Source organism: Leptopilina boulardi, unplaced genomic scaffold (genome assembly GCF_019393585.1).
Source record: "Leptopilina boulardi isolate dan_hultmark-lab unplaced genomic scaffold, ZJU_Lbou_2.1 LbouV2_332, whole genome shotgun sequence".
Lineage (NCBI taxonomy): Eukaryota > Metazoa > Arthropoda > Insecta > Hymenoptera > Figitidae > Leptopilina > Leptopilina boulardi.
In genome coordinates, this window is record NW_026137899.1 from 3530950 (window position 1) to 3558717 (window position 27768).

The 27768-nt window shown below is 30.1% G+C and overlaps 2 protein-coding genes across 3 annotated transcripts in view; one reads left to right on the forward strand and one right to left on the reverse strand.

Moving 5' to 3' along the window:
• Positions 1-1266: 1266 nt before the first annotated feature.
• The window catches only part of LOC127285408 (afadin- and alpha-actinin-binding protein-like), a 100809-nt gene continuing 74307 nt past the window's right edge, over positions 1267-27768 (reverse strand). Inside the window, exon 7 of the mRNA XM_051311410.1 lies at positions 1267-3907. Coding sequence (XP_051167367.1) covers positions 3862-3907 — 46 coding nt within the window. The 3' untranslated portion in view covers positions 1267-3861. The remainder of the gene's footprint in view (positions 3908-27768) is intronic.
• Positions 4639-27768, forward strand: part of LOC127285400 (putative fatty acyl-CoA reductase CG5065) — a 40227-nt gene continuing 17097 nt past the window's right edge. Inside the window, exons 1-6 of one of the 2 annotated variants that reach the window (XM_051311394.1) lie at positions 4639-4773; positions 5497-5709; positions 7445-7693; positions 15310-15455; positions 16410-16519; positions 16641-16833. In XM_051311394.1, coding sequence (XP_051167351.1) covers positions 5497-5709; positions 7445-7693; positions 15310-15455; positions 16410-16519; positions 16641-16833 — 911 coding nt within the window. In that variant the 5' untranslated portion in view covers positions 4639-4773. The remainder of the gene's footprint in view (positions 4774-5496; positions 5710-7444; positions 7694-15309; positions 15456-16409; positions 16520-16640; positions 16834-27768) is intronic. The other variant, XM_051311395.1, reaches the window with a different exon arrangement.

Genomic DNA, 27768 nt, shown 5'->3' on the forward strand with positions numbered 1-27768 from the left:
TTATGAAGGATTCTTGCAATGGAAATTCATTTGTCTACTTAAAGAGGTGTCAAAAAATTCATTTCCATTGAAAAGAAAGGAAATAAAAATTTTTTATAATTTTTTTTACTTTTCAGACCAGCTTCGCGATACAAGCGAAAATATGATAATTACACAATAAGGGCTTTTTATTTGAATTTTGTGGTTCCTTTACACATTTCCAAGTGTATTTAAGCGCCATTCTATCATTTTAAGATCATTATTAATCATTTATCTGCATATTTCATTGATTTTCTACAGTGGCTCAACCCTGACTACTTTTTTTTTAATTGACTATAACTCAGAAACTTTTGGTCAAATATTTTTACAATGTTCAGCAAAAACATTGCATTTTAGTAGATCTTTCGAACCATATGAGAGAAATTTCAAAATTCGGTCCACAGGGGAAGTTATACAGAAAAGTTAAAACTATGTCCAACCCTGACTACACTCCCTTATATTTCAAATTTTGCATTAAATGTATACAAATCAATTTGTTTCTGGTTTTTCAGAAACATTTTTCTTTTTTTTTTTTTGTACAAATTCTCACAACTTATTGACAATAAAAAAAGTTCATATTTGGAACACACTAAAGCAATTTCCGAGGATTATATCGATCTGCTTGCAATGAAGAAGAAAACCAGGAAATTGCTTTCGAGGAACCGCATAAAGTCAAAAAGTAGAAAAAATGACTGTTTTTAAAATATCAAATTGACAAAAATTGGTATTGTGGCGTTTTATGAGAAATGACAATATAGGAATAAAAAGGAATTTAAACTATATTATTTCTGCCACGCGATTAATTTTTTTCAAAGGATTGATCCATTTCTCAGCCACTGAATCATTATCATCCTTGTATTCATCATAAAGAATTCTCTCGTTTTCATTTTCCTCAATCATCGGATCTTTTAAATTCAACATCGTTACGTATTTTTTCTTTTACTTATTTTTTTTCGTTCTGAAACTCTGAAGTAACACTTAGAACATTTAATTCTGACTCTTCTTTTTCTAAATTCCGCTTGATCTGCATCTATATTTGTTAATTAAATTATTTTATTATAATCAAAGTAATTGTATATTAAAATAATTGTTATACAAAATTTTATTACAATTTTTAATTTAATAATTATTTAAATTTTATTATGTAAAAGTAGCAAAAAAAATGTAATATTATTTGTTAATTATAAATGGTTGATAATTATTTATTTTCAGCAGAAATTATCGAAGGAAATAAATTTGTATACAAACTTTATAAGGTAAAGCACAAATATTTATTAATTTAAAGCAATCATTATAACTAATTTTGATTACAATTGTATAAATATTTCACAGTAATGTTTACAATCAATACATAAACAGTGAGAATTTTATATTGAGCAACTTCATTTTAAGTATCAGGTAATTTAACAACTGCTCAGGAGTGGGATTCCGATAAGAGACACCGCTATATAGAGCATTGTACTATATAGTGCAAAATTTAAAAAAAATTAAACACATTTGTTGTAAATAATGTTTATAATTACTTAGCGTTTCAATTTTTAAAAAACTTTTAAATACCGACGTGTATAATAAAAAACAAAATCGACTAGTGCTATGAAATAGCAAATTGACACCGACATTCAGTCAAATTGCTACCTAGAATAGAAACAAATACATTGGTGCTATTAGGGCAATGCTTCATAGCACTGAGTGCTATGTGTTCAAATGAATAATATGAGTCAAGATGGAGGGTTTTTTAATAAACCATCGCGAAGATAATCGGGAGTTATTTAGGTTGTTAATTAAGAATATATGTCGGAAAAAAATAAAAATTTTACTTAATTTTTTTAACAATAAAATTTCAATTGTACTTAATTTTTTAAAAAATTGTTATTCGGGGCTCAAAATATGATTAATTTTGAAAAAAAGTCCGCCATATTGTATCGGCCATTTTGGATTTTGAAAATCTGACTTCAGATTCTGAATCAGCGACCCCGAAAACCCTCGAATAATATATTTGAGGACAATTTCGTTTAATTATTGGTCAAAAAAATAGTTTGAGAGTCATTGGCAGTTTCAGATCATCTATTCCATGACAAGTATAGACGTCATAAACCGCCAAAGGGTTAAAAAGTGACTATTGATCTGTAGTATATGACTATCTTAACTTGCAAGTGAGAAATATTAAATGAAATGCTTTTTTTTTAAATTTGTTTAATATGTCTTCTTTTGATAAAATATCTTCCGGCGCTACATAGCGATAGCGCCAGCGCTATATAGCGCGGTACTATATAGCACTGTCGCTTATCGGAATCCCAGCCCAGGTTAAAAATGTCTACGATACAAATTTTACTTAATTAAAATTCAAAAAATACAGAAAAACAAAAAGTAAAATGTTAGTAAGGACTAGGAAAATGGACGTACATAAATTTTCAAACTGTAAAGGCGCCGTCCCATGACAGCGTGAAACGCCGGCGTAATGCTGATTCTACACTCACCGAAAACTGAGCGAGCGGTCCGCTTTTCCGTCACGCTTCCCATATTTAACTATATCTATATATATTTAAAAAGCGTAACGTAAATGCGGACCTCTCCCGCAGTTTTAGGTGAGTGTAGAATCAGCATAAAAGCGGAAAGCATGAGAACGAAACAGACGAACATATCTCACTATCTCTTTCGTTCTCATGCTTTCCGCTTTTACGCCGCCGTTTCACGATGTCATGGGACGGTGCCTTTAGCGTATTTTTGATAGGGCCGTTTCCCAATTGGGATTTTTCGCGCATACTTGATAAAGTGTATACTCGGGAAGTATGAAGTGTCCTTGTTTTTCCGTGCGAAAAAAAGGACACTGCATACTGCCCGAGTATACACTTTATCAAAAATGTGCTAAAAATCCCAATTCAGAAACAGTTACAGTTGAACCGTACACTACTCGATCATTACGCCCTCGTCTTTATTGCATATTCTCCCTCATGTAAAAGCTTAAATTTACGATTAAAGGTTTCATTCTGCGTTGGCCCATTTATTTCACGTACCCGACTCTGTTGTTCTTAAGACTTAATACGACAGTGTTTACAAGTTTCAGCTTTCAGGTGGCAAAGATCAATGACTTACCCTCCACCTCACTAACTTTTCACCTTTGTTTTTTATTTATATTTTATAAAATAGAACAATTTTTTAATAAATATTTTCTGATTCATATGTACAGTGTGTATATTTCGACATATATAAAAATATCAATTTTTCACCTGAGTAAACATTTTCTTTCATAAATCTATCTACATAAATTACAGTTAATTAATACCTACGGAAAAAATCTTTGGTGCATATTAACTAGACTAATATTCTTAAAAATTTAACTCTGACAAAAAAGGAATAAAATTTTTAGAGATTTATTTCAGTTAATTGTTAAGTATTCTAATTGTAAGGCACATTTTTTTCATCCATATGGTTGATAAGCGAAAAATCACAATATTCAATCGAAGGAAAATTTTTATATTTATATCAAATCAATTTTAATACAGATTTAATTAATTTTTGTATTCCGTAAAATAATTGTATTAAGTTTTAACTAATATTTTTGTATCAAATTTTAAACAAGTGAAATTTAATTTTAAACATAATTTTTTATCGAATAATAATAATAATTATGTAATAAAGATTAGATTATAAAATAACAAATTGAATTTTTTTAAAATTGCAATTTTTATCGCAATTAACCACAAAATTAAATACTGTATTTTTAATGTATTGGCTACTCTAGAAATTCGCTAATTGAAAAAATCTTATTTAAGTAAAAAACCTTGCAAAATACTAGTTCTTTAATATTTACCGTTTCTTCGATTCAATAATAAATAACGAAGATCAAAGTTTCTGTTTGAAATGGAGACGTTTTTCAGATGATTTGTCACTGTAACAGAAAAAACAAAAAAAAAAGATTAATATTTTTTCATTTCACTATAATTATTTTACGGTTAAATTATAAATACTTTACAAAAAAATTTTAATAGGTTACTAATTAAATTGCAATAATCAATTAACAATTGTATATAAAAACATTTTTCTGAAAAGTATAATTATTTAATTATAGCTTTCGAAAACAATCTGAAAAATTCATGTAAAAAAATTTTGTACAAAGAATTATTTAAACCATAAGTAGACAAAAATAATTTTGAAAAAAATTCTTAAACGAAAAAACAATTATATAATATGGTCTTGCATAATAATTTTCCTACTCCGTGTTATGTGATATACCTAAAAGAAATCATTAGAGTATATTTGAAAATGATTAAAATCTGTGGACTAATAGTAACACAAAGAATTTTAACAAACATACTCAAAAAAAAAAAATGTCAACAATTTTTAAATATGGACCGTTAATGGAAGAATTATTGATATTCGATATTCAGTTACACTCTCAAAATATTGAAATAAGTGATTTACGTGAGGGTAATTCAATCAATGATGCAATAAATATGAAATATTTAAAATAATTTTAAAGATTAAAATAAAATTTTACGCTACAGAAATATTTTAAACATAATTTAAATGTAAATATAAATTTATCAATATGTAAAAGTTTGGCCGTTAACCTAAAAGCTAATTCTATTTAAATAAAAATCAAACGTCATTTCCTGCGTTTGAAACACTAAATTTTCATTTCACGATGTGCCTTCGTTAGGATCACAGTGTGAATAGTTTCTAAGTGCAGTGATTCTTTATAAATTGTCGGATCTAATTTTTCGTTACATATTATTGGGCAAATTAATAAACAAGGTAAATTATTTTATTTCAATGCATTTGATTGTTAGCATAAATTTCATTTTTTTTTTATTTATTACAAAATTTTTTAACATCTCAAAAATAAGACATGACATTTTGTATTTCCAAAAAAATAATTATTGTGCTAATTTGTAATGCAAAATTTTAAAATTTAAGTTTAAAAAAAAATCATTTTATACCTCAAAAATGCCACTTATATTTAATTGAAAACAAACAATTGTGCAAGACCAGAATAGAAACTCATACAACAATTTTTAATTCAAAAATATTATTCTCCAAAAGCAAATTTTGTGAATTGTGCTCATCCAGCACAAAAAAAATCAATTGTAACATTTTCCAAAACTTAAAATTCAGTTTTAAAATTCGATATTAGGTTTTTATCCAAAAATATTCAAAAATTATTATTATTATTCAAAAAAAAATTTGTGCTGAATTGTACTAGTCCAGCACTAAAAGAAACAATTTTGCACAAAATTTTCACTATTGTTTTTATTGTAATCAGCGCACCAAAATACGTTAGTATACCAAGTTTTATTAAAATCGGCGAGGGGACGCTTTCGGAACTTTACCCTATTAAAGTTTTAAATACTCAATATTGTCAGAAAAAAATGGACAACTTTAAACAGCCTTAATTTCGAAAGGTTGAGATTTTAGCGGTCCCTCCCCTTAATAATAATCATAATTTTTAAATTACATAATAAAAATAATCTTCTATAGATGAATGTCCTTACATTAAAACCGGAAAATTCAATACCGGTATTCTATGCTGGAAGGAGTATATTTATCACGGGGGCAACTGGATTTATGGGTAAAGTGCTCATCGAAAAGTTATTAAGATCCTGTCCTGACATTCAAGAAATTTTCTTGTTGATGAGACCGAAGAAAGGAATTTCAATTGATGATCGTCTTCGAAAAATGCTTGCAACACCCGTAAGAGCCTTTTTAATATTATAAAATCATATATAATTATTTACAGTATTTACAAAAGTATCGTCTGTTAAATGAGAAACTCATGTAATTGCACGTTTTTTCAAGATTTTTGAAGTTAGATCTTTGGTTTTGCGCCATACAGTCTTTATGACTCAAATCTAAACAAAAATTAAAGAATAAAATCTTTATCGTTAAAATACACAAATACGCTTTTCATGACGAAGAGAAAACTAAAAAATTTTTTTTTGAAAATTTGGGACCATTTTGAAAAAAATTAATTCTTTTTATAAACATTCTACGAAAAACAATGTTTAAAATTTTTTTAAAAAAAGTGAAAACACATTTTGAGAAAAACGCATTTAAAGTTTTCGATACAAAAAAGTAGTATTTTAACTATTGCCTTCTTCAGAAATAACTATATCACTTACACTATGATATACTATTACTTGTTAATACTAGTACTAATTAACTAATCATTAATTAACTAATGCTGAATCACTATTTTTTCGCTTTTTTGTCAATATAATTTGATTAATTATTAATAAAATTATATTGACAAAAAAGCGAAAAAATAGTGATCTCACGCGCATTGTTAACTGTATATGGTAGTATTCTTATGTATACTATAGAGACATTTATAATTTGAATTATAGATTAATAATGTAGGATTATATTCTACAGATAGTAAACTAATTTTTAAAGCAAAACAAAAAATGTAAAAAATTTTTTTTACAGAGTTTTCCCCTTTTAACACGAATACAATTTTTTTTCTCATTATTTCTCATTATTCTCAAATTTTCTCATTATGATGAAAGAAAAGAGTTATCAAATATTTTAAAAGTATTTTACAACTTAGGAAAAATTTGGTAAAAAACGAACTTTAAACTTTAGAAATCTTTAGATGAAATTTATTAGTACAAGTGTATTAAAATATTTTTGAACAAAATAAGTTAAAAATTCGCTCAGCAAAATGTTCAAGTTGAAGATACCAGATGTGTCTGATTAGAGGATATATCTAATTTTCATAAAGAAAAACGGTGTGATATTTGAAAATTTTGTTTTCAATTTAATAATTTTTTTAAAAAATAAAGAAATATTTTATTTAGTGAGGATGGTAATTTTGTTTTGAATTTAATATTGTAGTTACGATGGTAAATAGGTTTCTCCTATTAAATATTAAATTCAAAACAAAATTACCATCCTCACTATATATTTTCTAAGTTGTTAATATTGACGTTGAAAAGTCGTGTGCATGGTTTCTGAATTGAGTGGAATCGGGTCTCTTTGTAGCTCAATTGGTAGAGCATCTTACCGGCAATAAGAAGGTTCTGGGATCATACCCCAGCAGCGAGAGGCGATCCACTTTTTTCAGAAGCCATGCACGAAAATATTTGTACGAGTTTCGTACATACAAATTTGACTGTTGGTCAATAAAATTTCTACCTTATCAGATATGATTAGGTTAATCTAATGAAATACTTAATAGGAGAAACCTATTTACCATCTTAACTGAAATATTTTATTTATAGGTACATACATTTAAGTAATTTTATGAATTAATCGTAAATTAACTTTCAGATGTAAAGTTTTTTCTTTAAGTAATAATCTGTTTGTTTTTATCTAAAACTCAAAATAAGTTAAAGATATTTAAAAATGAGTATTGTACATGAATCATTTTGAGTCTGTAGATTTTTTTTGTGTGATACATAAATATTAAAATTTGTTTGTCCCTTAGTTTTTCGATAGAATACGAAAGGAAAGACCAAATTTTGCAGACAAATTAATCCCAGTAACAGGTGATGTGGGAGCTGAGTCTTTGGGGCTTTCTCCCTTGGAAAGAAAAGTTCTTGTCGAAAGAGTATCAATTGTATTTCATGTCGCTGCTAATGTTAGATTTGACGACAGTTTGAAAAATGCAACTTTTGTTAATACCAGATCAACCAGAGACATTTGCATTTTAGGATCACAAATGAAAAAACTCGTGGTACGTTATATTCAAGATTATTTAAAATTTTTTTAAAAATTCATTATATACCTACTAAAGAAATTTTAATTATTTGTGTTTATAATATTTTTCAACATTGTTTTAATTAGGCCTCGCCTTAATATCTTATAATTTAATAAATATTATCTCAGTGGGCAAAAAACCATGTTCATTCAAAAAACGTTCTTAAAACGTTTTTAAAATGTTTCATGTCAGCCAAATAATGTTCTAGAATATTATTTGAACATCCATGTTCTTAAAATGTTTTAGAACATTATTTGACGAACACGAAACGTTTTTAGAACGAACATGGTTTTTTGCCCATTGAGATTAATATATATATATCATTTAATAAGTAATAAGGTTAATTATTAAAATGGTATATTTCTATAATGACTGAGTAAAAACCAAACTTTTCACAAATAAAACGTGATAAACATAAGCAATAAATATTCTCTATTACAAAAAATATCTAACACTTCTCGAGATTTACACACACCCAGAGAAGAGTTTCTTTGTTTCAAAGAACATTTCTTTGAATCAAAGAAATATGTGCATTGTTATGGGGTCAAAAAAAAGATTCTTTGATTTAAAGAAATTATTTCTTTGCCTATTTTTTGTTGGCTCAAAGAAATCTTTCTTTGGATTTAATAAATCTTTTATTTAAATCAAAAAAATATTTCTTTGAATTTAATAAATCTTTTTTATTTAAATCAAAGAAACATTTCTTTCCATTTAAAAAATTTTTTAAGTGAAAGAAATAAATTGCTTCCTCATAGAGGAAGTATTTTTGTTTTAATGTGGAAATTTCTTTGAATCGAAGTTATATTTTTTGTTTTAATAAATATATTATTTAAATTAAGGTAAAATAGCTTTAAATATATACAGAAATATTTCTTTTTTCTAAAAATTATTTTTTTTAATTAAAAAAAATTATTTTGATTTAATAAAATTATATTTTTGTTTTAAAATTTTGTGTTTCATATTTTTATTCAAAAGTAAAAATTATTATATAATTAAATATTTGAAATACTTAAAAACGTATTTTAAAGACAATTTATTAATTTTTTTTAATTATTAGGTTTAATCTATAAAGAAAACACAATTAAAATGAAAATTTCATACAATTAAAATTTTTGTCAGTGATTTTTTTATTAGAACCTTTTAAACACATTATAAACGAAGTATGCATTACGCATAAAAACACATTGAAATACAGAATTTTTTTTTACTATAACTATAAATACTTTTAAATCTGTAATTATTTGTACTACCATTTTTTTTCTAACACTTCCTGGCAGAATTTAATTTTCTTATTTATATATGTACACCTACATTTCAAACATTATACTAATTAAAAAAATAAAATCCATATTAAATATATTACTAAAAAATTTGGAAAGCATAAGAATAATTGAAAATAATAAGAATTGCTTGTGAAAGCATGAAATTCATAAGTAAAAAATTGTTCAGACCAAGAAAGTGAGGTTATGCGTACATCGATGACTTTAACTGTTTTTATATTGGGATCTGAAATCATAGGGAATTATGGAGAAACTGACCTCGTTGCGTCAGCCATCTTGATTTTTTATCTCTTTCTTCTACATATATTTTAAAAAGGATAAAACGAAAAATGGCTGACACAACGAGGTCGTCACCAGATGGCGTATCGCAGTATTTCAGATCCCAATTCACATGACTTAACATAAAACTTTGGGATTGTATCGGCAAACCCCCAAGTACCAAGAAGTTGACAAACTTTTTTGTCGCTCATTTCGAAATTTATCACCAAACTGTTTAATCCATGTATAATCACACCACTTGTTACACGATGAACACGCTGTTGCCACGGGCGGTTCAGTCTACGCGTAGTCGCGGTAACCCCGGCGGTGACGACGTATGAGTGGAAGAAATGTTTCTTTAATTTAAAGAAATACTTTTTTGATTCAAAAAAAATACATCCAACAAATAATTTCTTTAAATGCACTTGGCTTCTTATTTGTTTCAAAGAAATTTTTTTTAGATCAAAAATATCAGTTAAAGAAAAAATTTCTTTGATTCAAAACACTTGAAAATTTTTTTTTCGTAAAAGTAAAGAAAACTTTTTTGAACTCAAAAAAATTTTATCTTTGATTCAAAAAGTGATTTTAAAAAAACGATTTCTTTGATTCAAAGAAATCTTTTCTATAACACCTGTCGTCAAAACCTCGACTTAAAAGTAGTTTTTTTATCATACTACGACCTAAAAGAGGGGAAATCTACTTTTAAGCACAGGTTGGTCCCCACTATCAATCTTTCTCAACAGTGCTACCAACTTGATTTCTCCTTTAGTTGCTGCGAAGTCACTAGATCGCGTCTACCACAGTTTGCGTCATTCGTGATTAGAATCTCGTTCATTCTTTATCGCCAGTTTTTTATACATATTTTGTTCAAAAATTTATTATTCTCATTATGGAGTCGCAAGAAAGTGTTAACGGAAGTGTCGGAACTCTTTTCAAATCTGCAAAGGAGCAATTAATACCGAAAAAATCGAAGCATGTGTACATAACCTCTTATGAACACTTCAAAACATGGCAAAAAGAGAAGAATTGTTTGTCAATATCCGAGGAAGTTATTATGGCGTATTTCGAAAATCTATCTGCAACAAAAGCACCGTCCACATTGTGGTCCACGTATTCAATGATTAAAAAAATGATTTGTCAAAACGAAAATGTAGACATTAGTCAATACGGAAATTTAATCGATTTATTAAAAATAAAAGCTAAAGGTTTTCAGCCAAAGAAGGCACAAGTTTTGACACCAGAAGAAATCAACAAGTTTATAAACGATGCCCCAAATTATCAATATTTGGCAACAAAGGTATTTACAAATTAATTCAACAAAATAACTAAAGTTTAATAATATTTACAAATAAGTATATTTACAAATAAATAACTAAAGTTTAATAATATATACAAATAAATATATTTACAAATAAATTATCAGGTTACAATAAATATTACATTTTTAAAAATAAAAATATAAAAATACAAATTAATAAATAATACGATAAATTAATTTAACTTAATGTGTACAAATAAATAGCTAAGTTGTATTTACAATTATATTGACAAGTTATAAAATATAAAATTTTTAAAAATATTAACAAAACATAATAAAATGAATTTATTTTATAAAAATGATATGCACAAATAAATAGTTAAGTTATATTTACAATTAAATCAATAGGTGGCTTTAATAATTGGCGTTCTTGGAGCTTGCAGAAAAGACGAATTGCACAAATTATCCATAAGTGATATTATTGATCGTGGATCCTTGTATTCAGTTACACTGCCAATAACCAAAACAAGTGTTAAGCGGAATTTTGTTATTGAAGGACTCTTCTATAATACAGTAAAAGAATATATTTCTTGTCGACCAAAAGATATTCAGTGCAGCAATTTTTTTCTAAATTGGCAGAAAGGGAAATGTACGAAGCAGGTCATAGGTGTTAATAAATTTGCTAGTATGCCACAAATGATTGCTAAATTTTTAAAGTTGCCTCAGCCAGAATTGTACACTGGACACTGTTTTCGACGATCATCAACAACAATTCTGGCTGACGCAGGTGCTGATTTAATTACATTAAAACGACATGGAGAGTGGAAGTCGAACCAAGTAGCACAAGGGTATATTGAAGATTCGATGGAAAATAAAAGAAAAGTCGGTAATATGATTTCGAAATCCATTTTGAAAACTTCAACTTATATTAACACTGAAACTCAACCATTAAGCGAGGGAGTCAATGTCGCTGCATCAACTTCTAAACAAACTCTGCCGGTAATCAATAAAGAAATTCAAAATACTTCTAATATTATGCAATCCTCAGGCTCGGATATTCTACGTATGGTCAATTGTCAGAACGTTACTATTAACATTTTTAATGAAAATAAGAAATAAGTATTCTCCTTTATTAGTTTGTCCCTTTGAGAAGCTTTTTATGTTACAAATATTCTTATTTACTTGAAGAGAAATAATTTTTTTTTAAAAATAAGTATTAAAGTAAAATAAGTATGTACAATACTTATTATATTATCATTTAAATTATACATTGAAAAAATTTAATATAAATATTTTAAAATGTTATATAAGACTGTTTTGAATCTAAATAATACGACAAATAATTATTTAAATAATACGATAGTATTTTAAATACCAAAGTCTTAGAAGAAGATAACTAATGTGATATTTTGATATTTATTAATATAATTATATAATTGTTATTTGTCAATAAAATAAAACATTTGATATAAAAATTTCTGATTTATTAATTTCATCATACATTCTAAACGATATTTTAATTTTCGATTTTTTTTTATTAAACAGTTTTTTTAATTTTTAAAATAAAGTTAATAATACACAAATAACTATTCTCTGGGTGCATAGATATTAAGCTATTATAAGGTCAACTGCTTCATTAATAATATAATACAAGTATAATTTATAAATTTCCACCTCTAGATGCATTAAAAAGTTTTCAATTTAAAAAATTCATCACAAAAATTTTGTAATATAAATCACGTTTTGATACACACAAATTGTATTTTTTTCTATAGTTAATCACAGGCTGCTTGATCCCCCCTCCCCCAGAAATTTTACGTAGTTTATGAATGATCCCTAGGCCCTACTGCCCAGTGGGAAATTGCCAGGACTGAATATTGGCTAAATATTGGACCAGTTATTTTTACCAATATTGGTCTAATGCTGGGAGTGTAGAGACCAATGCCAAAGCTCGAATATTAATATTGGGCCAATACCCGGCAAGAAGCCTGGAATAGATAAGAATTAAAGTTATCTCATATTCGTATACGAAATTGAAAAATTTTAATTCCATTTAATACCTGATTTTTCCACTTTTTCGAAGTCATCGAAATAAGATAGATGGCCAACGAAATGAATTCCACTTAATTGTAAAATCCATTTTGCATTACGTTAAAGTCGGTAAGTGTGTTTTCTATTATAATGACAATTGGACATATTTTTGTGCATCGAAAATAATTCGCTTATCATTTTATTTAGAAGTAATAGTGAATAAATTTGTTGTGTTTTTTTTCTTCAATGTGAAAATAATAAATAATTTACAGTGAATATGATGTTTGTAAAGGGCTTTCCATAAACCACGTATTCCTCTTTTTGCAACTTTTTGACCCCTCCCTCCCCCTACGTGGCCAAGAGTGGTTTTACACTCACCCCCCCCCCTCCCCCCTATTGTGGCACGTGGCTTAAACGTTTAATTTTATTTTATCACATTCGTACATATACGAATGTCAGTATTTAATTTTTAATTGTAATATAGTGAAAAAGAAGGATATTAAAAATTAGATTTCATAAAGCTTAAAAGACTGTTTTTTTAATTTTATATTTATATCACCATATTTTTATATTATCACATTTTAATTATAAATAAATTACCTCGTAAACGGAGGTAGAATCATACCATAAAGTATTTTAAAAAGTTAACAAGTAATACTGAACTGTATAAATTGTTATATTGTTTAAACACTAGAAATCTGACATTAGATGTAAACAAACACAGGTGATGAGGAGTGAGCGTGAGAACATGCGCGAGTCGCTTTAATGCGCATGAGCGCGATTATCCCGCGTAAATTCGAAAAATGATGTAAAATCTCAAAACCACGTGTCCCGAAGTGAAACCCCTCCCCCCCTTCGTGGTCAAGAGTGGCATTTTACTGACACCCCCCCCACCCCCTGAATGGACCACGTGGTTTATGGAAGACCCCTAAAAAGTTTAATAAATTTAAACGTGAAGCATCAATAATTTAACATATATTTTGACTCGACATTTTTTAGGTTATTCGTTGAATATAAAATAGTCGCCTTCACTTTTTTAAGGAAAAAATGTGTATTATCAGTAAAAAAAATAACAAATATTTTTTTCAATAAATAAATTATTAATAAAACATTTTTTATTCATTCAAATATATTCTATTTATATTCTATTTCATATTGCACGCTTTACAAAAACGGAACTAAAAGAGATTCAAGTTTGCTGCTGTCTATTCCTTACATAGACTTACGAAATAACAAAAAAATCAGGTATTAAATGGAACTGATTTTTTTAATTCTTTTTAATTCCAGTCTTCTTGCCGGGTATTCAACCAATATTCAAAAATACAAAAAATCAGACTTCTGCGAAGATTAAAAAAAAATGAATTATTAAAACATCAAGGGTTATATATAAAATCATCCGCAATAAACGAAGAAAAAGAAAAAAATATTTTCTAACGTCCTGCTGGGCATTAACAATTATCAGCTAAATAAAAGAGATATTGTGAAGACTCTGTACATATCGCGGATACTTATACCCTAACCGATTGATGTTGTTTATGAGAGAGAAAAACACTGCCATCTGGCGGATAGTTAAAAAATTAACGTAGCGCGAAATTCAAACTACATGAAGGAAAAACTGTAAGTATAAAGAATTAAAATTAAAAAAATTATTTGTAATCATTATAACATTAATTAAGTTTTGTTTAATGCAATAGTATGCATTCTTAAGTAAATACATTTTCTAGTAAATGTTTATATATATACAATTTTTCCTTCACGCAATTTGAATTTCGCGCTACGTTAATTTTCCAACTATCCGCCAGATGGCAGTGTTTTTCTCTCTCATAAACAACATCAATCGATGGGGGTATAAGTATCCGCGATATGTTTAGAATCTTTACAATATCTCTTTTATTTAGCTGATAATTTTTAATGTCTAGCATGACGTTAGAATTTTTTTTTCTTTTTCTCCGTTTATTGCGGATGATTTAATATATAACTCTTGATCCGAAGGGAAATAATAATCTTATTATATATAATAAAATATAATATCTAAATATATCAAAAAATTTTATTATATTTTAGTTTTAATAATTAATTTTTTTAATCTTGCCTGAAGTCTGATTTTTTTGTATTTTTGAATATTGGGCCAATATTGAAATTCGAGCCTTGGCATTGGTCTCTACACTCCCACACTTGGTCCAATATTGGCTAAAATAATGGACCAAGATTGGCAAAAGTGCTCTTATTATTGGACCAATATTCAGCCAATCATGCTTTTTCCATTGGGTGACGAGTAACTCTTGTTCGAATCATTTTTTTATATTTTATGTAGATATTATAGACTTTTTAGACACCCTGTATATTTTCTTGTTATAATTTACAACATGCTGAAAATTCTAAGCTTAACATTCAGGTCAAACACCTGTTTTAATAAATAATTCATATTACATTGCAAAATTAATAAATTATTCACAAATTTATTGTTCGCCGACTATTTGTAATAATTAATACCTGCGATGAAGCATAATGGCAAACTTCTGATGCTTAATTGTCTAACTTTGTTATTTTCACATTAATTAAAAGTTTATAAAACAGAAAATTTTTTTCTAATATCTCATCTTTCATTAAAAAAATAAAAACGTTCCAATATCACCCCTATATTTTTTTTTTAAAAATTGTTTTTTTAGTAGTTCAAATCTACAGTTCTTCAATTCTCCCTGACCCCGAGGCATATTGGCGCAAAATAGAATACTATAGAATAAAAAAATTATCGTATATTCCAGGCACTTGTTCACGTCAGTACGAGTTACTCTCAAGCAGATAAACCATGTGTTGAAGAAAAAATTTATCCCATTGATGTGGATTGGAAAAAAACAATAAAAATTGCTGAAAATGTTGATGATCATGTGTTGCGAATCTTGACACCAAAGTAAACAAAATATACTAAACAATTAATTAATAATACTATATAATAAGCAATTGATTTCGTTATAGCAAATTTATCTGCATTAATTTTTTTACGTTTGGAAAATTCTAATTTTTTGGGTTATTATCATTTACGAAAAAAAATTATTCTAGTATATTTTACATAACTAATTAAGGAGAAGCAAATATTAATAATAATTTACTTAAACTAAGTGTTCATTTCATGACCATTTAGCTTCCTCATCATGATACACTTATATTCAAGATTAAAAGAAGGATTACAACTAAAATTGCGATCAATTTTATAAATATTAGTAAAATGTAAAATTTATATACCTCAATCGATTTGTTTTTATGCCAGGAATACAATTTTGACAAGAATTAATTAAAAATTTTATATCAGAAAAAGTTATTTCAAAAAATACAAAAAACAATTATTTTCAAAAATTCAAAAAATGATTTAATCTATAGATTTTAGTAAAATATGAACTTTATATAGGCTAATCGACTCGTTTTAATGCAAGAAATAAGTTTTTTTACTAAAAAAAATTAAATTTACAAAGAAAAAAATATTTTGAAAATTTTTTTTTTTGAAATTTTGAAAAAATTGTAAAAAATAAAATGTTGTGAATATATTCGGAAATCCTTGTGTCAGATTTTAGGTATTAATGATTACAATAAGCATACAAAATTTCAGGATAATCCGTTAAAAAGTTTCTGAGATAATTTGTACACAATATTTTGTGACATACACACACACACACACATATATCTGGACATTTGCTTAGGACTTCACATATATTACTTGTAGATGAAAATGAGTCCATATAACCCAATTTTAAAAAATCGAAAAACGTCACGAATGCAAAGCTTCGTCATGAGGAAGCAAAATTCAAAAATTTTTTTGCTAGTACTTGATAATATTATTTTCTCATCCTTCTGAAATTTTTTTAATTAGATACATGGACAGTTTTCCAAATACATATACTTTTACAAAGAGACTTGCTGAACAAGTGGTGAATGACTATTCAGAATCTATACCATCTGTTATATTTAGACCATCCATAGGTGAGATAATTTAAAATTATAATCCAAATTTGCTTTCAACATATATCTTTTTTTATTTATAGCTTTTGTCAAAATAGAAAAAAATTTAAAAATAATTTTTCTCAGCAATAATTACTTTTAGTTATATCAACACTTTATGAGCCCGTTGAAGGATGGATTGATAATTTTAATGGACCTGTAGGGATGTTGGTCGGGGGTGGAAAGGGATTATTAAGAGTGATTCATTTAGACACTAAAATCATCTCTGATTTCATTCCCGTTGATGTTGCAATAAAAGCAATGTTAATTGCAGCTTGGAAGAGAGGACTTCAGACGTAAGATTATTATTTTTTGTGTTATTTCTGTAACATGCGGTGGATTTCACGTCAAATGACAACTTAGAAAAAAAATTTCTGTAACACTTTCTGGCAGAAACTCGACTAAAATTATAATTCTACCGCATCATAATGAGAGAAAAGAAGTGGAATTACAAACTTTACTTTACCATCGAGGTCTTTTAACAAGGTCTAACAACCTAACATAAAAATTTATTACAATTAGGCTGTTTCACTATATCGAGATATTTTGAGTTCGAGTGTGACGTCAAATAGCTGGAAGGAAAACAAACAGACGACACAATATTATTCTTATAGACCTTTCCAAGCTGATCGTTCTGTTCTTATCTAGCGCATACAATGACGCATGAGTTGGAAGAGGACAGAATGATCATCATGAAAAGGTCTATGGAAAAAAAAATTTGTTTCCACTTTTATCAATTTTGCTCATGTTTTAAAAACGGTTTTAGAAAACAGTGTTGAAATATAATAAAAAAGTTAGTTGATAATTAACTTTGATATATATTTGAATCAATTGCATTGGTAGATTCTCTGAATTCGTGATTAAATATAAATTTTGAGGTTAGGGGTGTTTGTTTACTCAGCTTATTTTACATTTTTTTTTAGATTTTTCTACGTACACCTTTTTAAGGTTTTTATGCTCTCTATCCCCCATCTTTAACCTCACTTTTGAAAACCCTTAATTCCCAAATTGCGGTCCGTAGCCGATTTTTATTAGCGCTAGAAGTATTCGCATTTGCCTGACCCTTTCTTGATCAGAGTAGAGGGAAACTACGGAAAACCTCTACTGAATACAGCCGGTTTATTGACTGTCGAGTTTTGAATGTACATTTAAATAGTCATTCAAATGCACAAACATATCCTCGACGCCAAACCTCCCGCTTGATATATCTCGATCACAGTGAAAACACCAGAGCTATAGCGAGCACCGAGGCAGTCACCCATCCAAGTACTAGCCGTACTCAGCTGTGCTTAACCTCAGAGATCGCAAGCCAAGGCGCTTCACCGTTTTTTTTTTTTTTTTTAAACAAAGTTTATTGATCTATATACAAATATTTACGGGACGCATGATTATGTTCTAAAAATCATTAGTCATAATTTACATTTTATCGAATTTTATTTGTCCTAATTAGTTTTAAGCCGGATTTTTATTTGTTCGAAATAACATTTGGCATAATTTACATCAAAGCGATTTTTTATATTACAGAATTTTTATATAACGGAAAATTCAACTCACAGAATTTTTATTTTTTCGAATTTTCATTTAACATAATAGGCATTTTAAAGAATTTTTATTGGGTAGAATTTCATTGAATATGTTGGCAAACACAAAAGTGACGAAAACACTAGTGACGCTATGTTTGCCATAAATCAACGCGCGAATTCGAAATGGTCTTCGAAGAACTCCGCGGGAAACAATCGTCAAAACAAACAAGATTCCGACTCGAATAATCGGAAAAAATCAAAGTGCGATTTTTGTGGTAAAACGAACCACAGAACCGCGAAATGTTTTCAGCGAAAAGCAGCCAAAGGTGATAATGCCAATGCCGTCGACGACATATTCCTCGCGAGTGAAATTACTGATCGTCGACAAGATTCCTCGTATAGTACCACGATGACTGAAGATTGGTGCCTTGACAGCGGTAGCACATCTCATTTGTGCAACAACGCACATCTTTTTACCGATTCGCATGAAGTGAAATCCGGCGTAAGAATGGCTAGTGACGCGACAGCCGACGTGACGGCAAAGGGTAAGGTTCGTGTAAAAGCTTCTGATGGGAAACGCGACAAAACTTTTATGCTACAAAACACGCTTTATGTGCCAACATTGCGCACCAACTTAATGTCAGTTTCGAAAATTGTTGACAGGGGTAATAGCGTTATTTTCACAAAAACGGACGCAAAAGTAAAAGATGAATTCGGTAATGTGAAACTCGTTGCAAGTCGCAAAGGTGATCTGTTTATCGTGCATTCTGAACCCGAAGTCGCAAATGCCAGTGTTGTGCAAAGTGAAAATTGTGATACAAACGAATGGCACAAGCGATTGGGACATTTAAACAGAAGAGATATGAATACTATGTTTCGGAAGGAAGCAGTGACTGGTCTAAAATTCGAAACAGACAGTGAAGTTCTCCCTTGTGACACTTGTTCTGCAGGAAAAATCAGCCGTGCCCCTTTCCCCAAAGGAAGTCAAGGAACCTCTTCCCTTCTCGAAGTCGTGCATACGGATTTGTGCGGCCGATGAGAACGCGTACTCAAGGCGGACCTCGTTACCTTTTAACCTTTACCGATGATCACAGCCGATGGTCGGAAATTTATCTTCTCAAGGACAAATCCGAACTAACCTCGAAATTTATCGAATTCAAAAGCGCTGCCGAGAACCACACAGGCTTAAAAATAAAAGCCCTTCAATCCGATAACGGGACCGAATTCCGTAACACGCGCATGGATCAAATTTTACGAGGATCAGGAATAAAGAATCGACTGACGGCACCATACACTCCGCAGCAAAACGGCGTTGCGGAACGCAAAAATCGAACTCTCATCGAACCAGCTCGATGTATGTTGATTGATTCCGGGTTGCCGATGTCATTCTGGGGGGAAGCAGTGACTTCAGCAAATTACATTAGAAACTGGTGCATCACCAAGTCATTAGGCGCTGTAACGCCACACGAAAAATGGACCGGAAAACGACCTGATCTGAGACACCTCAAGAAATTCGGAACCAAAGTGTATTTTCACGATAAAACTCCGAATAAGGACATAACTCGTGACGTCGTTTTCACAAATGAATATTCAACCACGAGTGATCAATTGGAATCAACATCTACTCGAGAAGTCGAATTCATTCCCATCCACAATGCTTCCGATAACATCCCTGTTGTCAATGAACCAGCTGCAATTCCTGAAGCTCCTGCAGTCGCAAATGATCAGATAGCTGAAAATCAACAGAAAAGAGGACCCGGCTGACCAAAAAGGATAAAGACCAGAAAACGAGGACGTCCCGGAAAGCAATACAACTTGGTATCAACTGCTTCTAGAGATTCTGATCAAGAAGAATCATCCGACCCTAGAGATCCTGAACAAGAAGAATCATCCGAACCAATTGCTCCTGAATATGTCAATCAACAAGAGTCATCCGAATCAACCGCTCCTGAAAACGATGTTCAAGAGGAATTGAACTGAATGATCAAGTGACGAAGAGGAATTCCGTGGGTGGGATCGTGATGTTTGTCTAGCCATGAGTGCCTCTGAAGTTCCCCTTCGAGATGCTCTGTCTGGACCAGATGGTGACGAATAAGAGGACGCGATCTACAGTGAAATCAAGAGCCTTGTTTTAAATCAAACATTCGAATTAGTCGACAGACCAAAAAACGAAAAAGTTATCAAGTGTCGGACTATTCTACGAAACAAATTCGGACGGAATGGAAAATTAGAACGCAGAAAGGCGCGTGTGGTAGCGAAAGAATTTGCTCATATGCCCGGAGTACAATTCTTCGAAACCTTTGCACCAGTCGCGCGTCTTAGCTCATTGAGATTAATGGTCGCATTAGTCGCGAGATTCGATTTAAAAATTACCCAATTAGATATCGAGACTGCATATTTAAATGGAGAGATGGATACAACGGTGTACATGGAGCAGCCAGATCTTCTACCTGAAATGCTCGAGAGAATCATCAAGAATGAAAATTCCGAACTTTCAAGAAGAGCCAGTGAGATGTTGAACCAGATAACTGACAACACCAAGGTTTGTAAGCTGAAAAGAGCGATTTACGGTTTGCGCCAGGCCAGTCGTCAATGGTACACCAAATTGGATGCTGTTCTTCGAGGAATCGGTCTGAAACCGACCAATGCTGATCCGTGCGTCTACGTCGACGAAACTGGAGAAACTTTCCTTTTAGTATATGTGGACGACATTCTCTTGTTCTCGAAAAACTCGTCAAAGGTAACACTAATCAAAAATCGACTTTCCAGAGAATTTAAGGTCAAGGACCTCGGGGAAGCCCAACATTGTCTTGGGATAGAGGTGACACGTTCGAGGGAGAGTATTTTCTTATCGCAGACTACCTACATCAAGGAAGTTCTGAAGAGATTCAAAATGGACGGCTCAAAACCTGTCAGCACTCCAATTTCCGCAGGTACCAAGCTGACCAAAGAAGCGGATGATCGTTTACAGGATACCGCGTTCCCATACAGGGAATTAATAAGCGCATTGATGTACGTCGCTCTGGGTACTCGTCCTGACATTGCGCACGCTGTTAGCGCACTTTCACAGTTTAGCAGCAACCCCAAACGAGAACACTGGTCTGCAGCCAAGCGTGTCCTTCGATACCTTCAGGGAACCGCTGATCAAGGTTTGAAATTCAAAAAGGGATCTACTGGTTTGAAAGCTTATGTGGACGCTGAATGGGCCAACTGCGCTGTCGACAGGCGATCTTATACGGGATCCGTATTCATCTTGAACGAAGCCGCAATTTCGTGGGAGTCACGAAAACAACGTACAGTCGCTCTGTCCTCTACAGAAGCGGAATATATGGCCACATCGCAAGCCGCTAAAGAGGCCATACACATTATCGGTTTTGTCAAAGAACTGAGACATCCGGAACTCGCCAAAGTTATCATGTTCAATGATAATCAAGGGGCAGGAAAACTCGCAGGAAACCCGGTGCATCGTTCGAGATCAAAGCATTTTGATGTAAGACATCACTGCATTCGCCATGCATTGAAGGAATATCCGATCAAATTGGTCTACATTCCCACGGAAAAGATGTTAGCAGACGTACTCACGAAAGGGCTACCAGGACCAAAACATAAGGAATGTGTTTTCGGAATTGGTGTTTCATCAAACAAATGACCTCAGTGCGCGATTTCAGGGAGAGTGTTGGTGTTTGATATTCGCGCTCTTACTGTTTTATCTCTTATAAAGGACTCTTATGTCGTATATACATGCACTACACTCACACATCTATAATTCTCACACCGTCTAAAACGATTACTGTAACAAGTCAATTCAGTCAATTTCCTTTTATACGTTTATATTAAATAAATCAAGTATCTTTAAATAATTTCGTTTAATATTCGTTGTCCCACTCACGCTCTCTCCAATAGAATAGAATTTTCATTTAGATGAATTTTCATTTGTTCGAATTATTATTTGATATAATTTCCATATAATCGATTTTTCATGCTATAGAATTTTTACTTAACCGACAAATCATTTAATAGAATTTCTAATTGATAGAATTTTCATTTGTTTGAATTTTCAAATGGCCGAACAAACAATCGACAGAAAGATTTCGGCGCGACTTTAAAATCAACCAATCACAATTTTATGAATAATTTTTGATTGGTTGTTTTTAAAAATTGCGCCGAAATCTTTCTGTCGATTGTTTGTTTGCACGGTGCGTCTTAACTAAACTCAACCCAAAAGTTTTTGCTCAGTAAAAATTATTTTTTCTCGTGAAAGTATATGAAAAATAGAAACTTTTCTCACAAAAATCAAAAAAATCTGTAGAGCCGTTATTAAGAACGGTCCCATTGAATATTTTCACTATTAAAAATATATTTCTTTGAATGAAAATAGCGAAAAGAAGTTTTTTATTGTATTACAGTATCAGACGTGGATCCAGGGGGCACATATACTTCCCCCCCAAGAAACATAGTTGGTAGTTTTGGGGTTAAAACTTCCACCCCCGTGAAATTTTGAATTTTTTGACAAATCTGAGCAAACATAAAATCTTTCCTAATACTTCTTTTTTGCCTACGTCCCTGAAAAAAGCACATGAAATTATAATAATTATTAATTATAATATAATTGATAGTTACAATAATAACTATCAAGGCCTCGATGGCTCAGCGGTTAGTGCGTTAGGTTCATAATATGCGTTTAGCGTTAGGTTAGGGTCTTCGAATCTCGGCGTTGGTTAGGATTTTTCAAAATATGTGAGTTATGCGTTCAATTGCGTTTAAGATAGGGAAAAAAGTCATGTATGTGGAATCTACAGAAAATAAAAAGTAACACTAAGTTAAACTTAATAAATTCAATAAATTTTTTTTACAATTTTTTTTAATTTAATGATGGAATCCAATATTGGATCAATGTTAAATTTCAGTATTGGGCCAATGTCGGATTCCAATATTGTAACGGTGAAGGAAAACAGTATCGGTCCGATCTTACATTCCAACATCCTTTCGATACCGAAACAGAACCGAATATCAGTATCGCCTAAATAAGTATTTTTAACAATTTAGAAATATTTCATTTTGATATTTCTAGAATTTTAATGAATAATATTTTCAAAATATTTCACTTAAAAATTTGTAACAAATTTCATTGTTTTATTTTGCAAATATTAAAAAATAATATGTCAGTAATTTTTCATCTTCACATTTCCTCAACATTTCGCTAAATTTTCCGTACAATCGGAACTGCAATATTTCTTATAGGCGGACATTTCATTGTTGCATCAAAATTTCATGGACCTTTCATTGAAATATTTTGAATCTTTCAATGAAATATTCAGGACAAATTCAGGAAATTTTATGTGCTGTGTGGGCCTCCTTGGGTTCATATTGTATGCGAGTGTGAATTAAGAAAATATTAAAAATGTCCAAAGATCATGCGTAGACGCATGCACTGTATAAAGTATTAAAGAATTTTAACTGCTTAAAAGAGGGAGCGATTATTACCCACTTTTAATGTATGATTTTTACTTAACTTCTAACAAACTTCCTTACTAACAAACTGTTAGACTAGTTAAACACTAGTTTTCACATTGCAAATAAAATATTAGAATATCATACATTATTATGCAACTACATTTTTAACATCGACAAGTAGTTTACTTTCAAATTTTTAAAGAACCAAAATTAATAAACAATTACAATAATTATGCCGCTTACATTTGTAAGTGCGTCTGCAATTGTAGTGTTCGACTAGTCGAACAGCTGTCCGATATGGGTTAAACAAATTATTGTACCATATTAAAAATGTCAATATTTCTTGATTTGGTAAAAAGAAAATTCCCACCTTCCAGATAATTGCTATTTTAAACATGGTAAGTTTACGTTCGGCAATGAGAATTTTCCCATCTGCTGTAATTTCTCAGTCATTAGTTATTTTGCTACATTAATAGTTGGTACTATTATTACCTACATTGAAAGTGTCAAAATCATCGGAGATTTGACAATTATTTAAAACGGGAAAATTACAAAATTTTATGTTTTTCATTTTAGAGTCTGTATTTTTGCCGCATTATAAGAACGGCTATTACCAACGATTTTGTAGATTAAAATCTCTATCAGTGATAGTGAAAAAAATGTAGGAAAATCCCCTTATGACTTTTTATAGTGAGATGAAAATCGTTTAAAAGTGAATTTATTATGTTTTTGCAAGATAAAAAAGATGTTTCCATTAACGAAAACATTAAAATTTTAGTCCAATAATATTTTCTTAATTCACACTCGTATACAATACAAAACGATTATTATTTCGTTGGTAAAATTAATTTGACAAACAGTCAAGTTGGTAAAAAAATTATTATAGGTACATTTGTTTTTTTAAGGGACGTAGGAAAAAAAATGTTTCAGAAAAGATTTTATGTTTGCTTAGATTTCTCAAAAAAATTCAAAATTTCACGGTGGTGGAGGTTTTAACCCAAAAATTCCACTATGATTCTTGGAAGGGCTAGTAAATGTACCCCCTCGATCCGCAACTTAAACTGTAATACAATAATAAACTTGTTTTCTCTATTTTCATTTAAAAAATGTACTTTTAATGGCGAAAATATTCAATGGGACCGTTCCTAAAAACGGCTCCACAGATTATTTTGATTTTTGTGAGAAAAGTTTCTATTTTTCATATACTTTCACTGGAAAAAAAATTTTTACTGAACAAAGACTTTTGGGTTGAGTCTGGTTCAGACACACCGCGTTCGGCCATTTGAAAATTCGGACAAATGAAAATTCTATCAATTAGAAATTTTATTAAATGATTTGTCGGTTAAGTAAAAATTCTGTAGTATGAAAAATCGATTATATAGAAATTATATCAAATAATAATTCGAAAAAATGAAAATTTATCTGAATGAAAATTCTATTCAATGACATTCTACCCAATAAAAATTCTTTAAAATGCCTATTATGTTAAATGAAAATTTGAGCAAATAAAAATTCTGACAAATAAAAATTCGAAGAAATAAAAATTATGTGAAGTGAATTTTCGGTTATATAAAAATTCTGTAATATAGAAAATCGCTTTGATGTAAATTATGCCAAATGTTATTTCGAACAAATAAAAATTCGCCTTAATTAGGACAAATAAAATTCGATAAAATGTAAATTATGACTAATGATTTTTGAACATAATCATGCGTCCCATATTTACATGATGTTCGGAAAAACAATGTTATGCTAAAACCGTTAACAATTTTTAATTTATATAATTTCTACATGTCCATAATTGGCTCTCGTAGACATATCGGCTAATATTAAGTAATTTGTATTACAGTATTTTGGTTTTTTTATCTTACATTTAGAAAAGTGTAGTGCGTTTTGCGTTTTCCTCATAGTTATCTATCGCGTAACTTTTTTCAAGCCACCAGTATTTTTTAGTATTTTTTCTATAATTATTTTTCGTATCTTTATTTGGTATGGTCATTGAGTATCTGAGGTTTTCCTGTGTATTTTTTGAATCTATATTTGGGTCGTGAGAGATTTGTTTATTAAAGGCGTGTCGTTTTATGTGGTATATTATTGGAATGTTATTTTTATCCTGCAAAAGTCCTAAATTGTCTAAATAAGGGAATATTTCATGTGAGACTCTACCTGTTTTTCGAATTTTTTCTGTGTAAATATGATATTAGGGTAATACTGGCTAAATATGAGACTATTTTCTTTGAATTTAACGGATTTTAATATGTGATCTCTTGTGAGTTTTAAAATAAAATTATCAATTCTGGTAACGATTGCTGTGTTGTATATAATTTTGTTTGAGTAACATTTTAAAATGTTGGATTCTTTGGTTCTATATAATTTAGTGCATGCTCTTAGACAGTTCCGCTCGAAAACTCTTAATGCTTCGATGGCAGATGGACCAACATTGAACCATATCTGGCATAAGTATGTCAATATAGGCCTGATTAATAACATGTAGCATATTATTTTTACTTTTTGATCAACGTTTCTCGAGTCAAACAGTCTATTTGCATTAAAGAAGGCTGCTTTTGCTTCTTTAATTTGGATTTTTGTGTGTTTGTTGAACCTCATTTTTTCATCTAGGTATACACCTAGATATTTGACTATTTTTTTATGCGTTACCCAAATAGCACAACTATTTACAGCAATTTTGCAGCAAGTTTGCAATTCCAAGTTTGCAAAATTGCACTGCAAAATTGCTGCAAATTTGTGGCAAATAGCGATATATCCTCCCTTTTCCAGCTTTGCATTATAAGTTTGCAGGAAAATTTTTCAGAAAGTTTGCAGAAAAATTTCTTAGGAAGTTTGCAGAAAATTTTTATGTCAAACTTGAAGAAAACTTGCTAATTATTTGCTCAAGTTCATGTCATGCGCATTAGTTATCTATGGCACCTAGAACTGCACAATAGATTTTAGTGGCATTTTCCACAGGAAAGTTATCCAGGAACAAAATATTATCATATTTACAACTCAAAAATTTAAAAAATTTTTTCTAAAAATTTCTGCAAGTTTTCTTCAAGTTTGACATAAAATTTTTCTGCAAACTTTCTGAAAAATTTTCCTGAAAACTTATAATGCAAAGTTGGAAAGGGAGGATATATCGCTATTTGCCACAAATTTGCAGCAATTTTGCAAACTTGGCATTGCAAACTTGCTGCAAAATTGCTGTAAATAGTTGTGCTATTTGGGTATAGGTTCTTCGTTATCGGCTGGTGATATATTGAAATGTCTCCATGCCACACAAAACTTTTTGTGTACTTTGTGTACGTGGGGGGAAAGAGTATAGTCTCACACTTATCATTATTAACCTTTAATTTCCATGTGCTATAAAAATCTAATATTTGCCTAAATACATTTTGTAATATTTTTTTGACTTCGTCAACATCTCTGTGAGTTACATAGATTATGAAATCATCGGCAAACGCTATTCCGCGGATTAATTTTGAACCGTTTATTTTATATAGAGAAAGCATGGGTACCATGAATATATTATATAGAATAGGATAGTTCACTGGTCCTTGTTGCAGACCCTCTGCGAGTAAGAACGAAACTTCCGATTCTATTTGGTTTTGTGCTGTTATAAAACTTTTCCCTGTAATGAAACCCATATTAATTTTACCAGATATTCTGGGAACTTAGATTGTAATAATTTGAAAAGGAGACCGTCCCTCCACACCGTGTCGAAAGCTTTTTCAATATCGATTAAAATTGCACCTACAAATGAATTGTCATTGATTGATTTATTTATATCTGAAGAAATGAGTCCTACTGCATGAGCTGTAGAATGTTTGAATCTAAATCCAAATTGGTGTTCCGGTATTATGTTATTTTCATCACAGAATTTTATTATTTGTTTATTTATTATCATTTCAAAACCTTTACTGATGTTAGGTAAAAGTGAGATCGGACGGTAGCTGGAGGAAAGGCTTCAATCTTTATCTGTTTTTTTGATTGGGGCAATTTTTGCTTTTCTCCATGCTTTTGGAAAATAAGAATTATTTATCACATTGTTAAACAATATATTATAATTCCATATGATCGTTCTCGGAAGATTTTTTAACGCTATATTTGGTATTTTATCTATTCCTGATGATCATTTATTTCTTAATTTTTTGACAGTTTTTTCGAGTAAATTCAAGGTGCAGAAAAAATTTGGATCTTCTTCCCAAACTGACCAAGAAGATTTATTATTATCTGTAAAGTTTATTATTGTTTTAT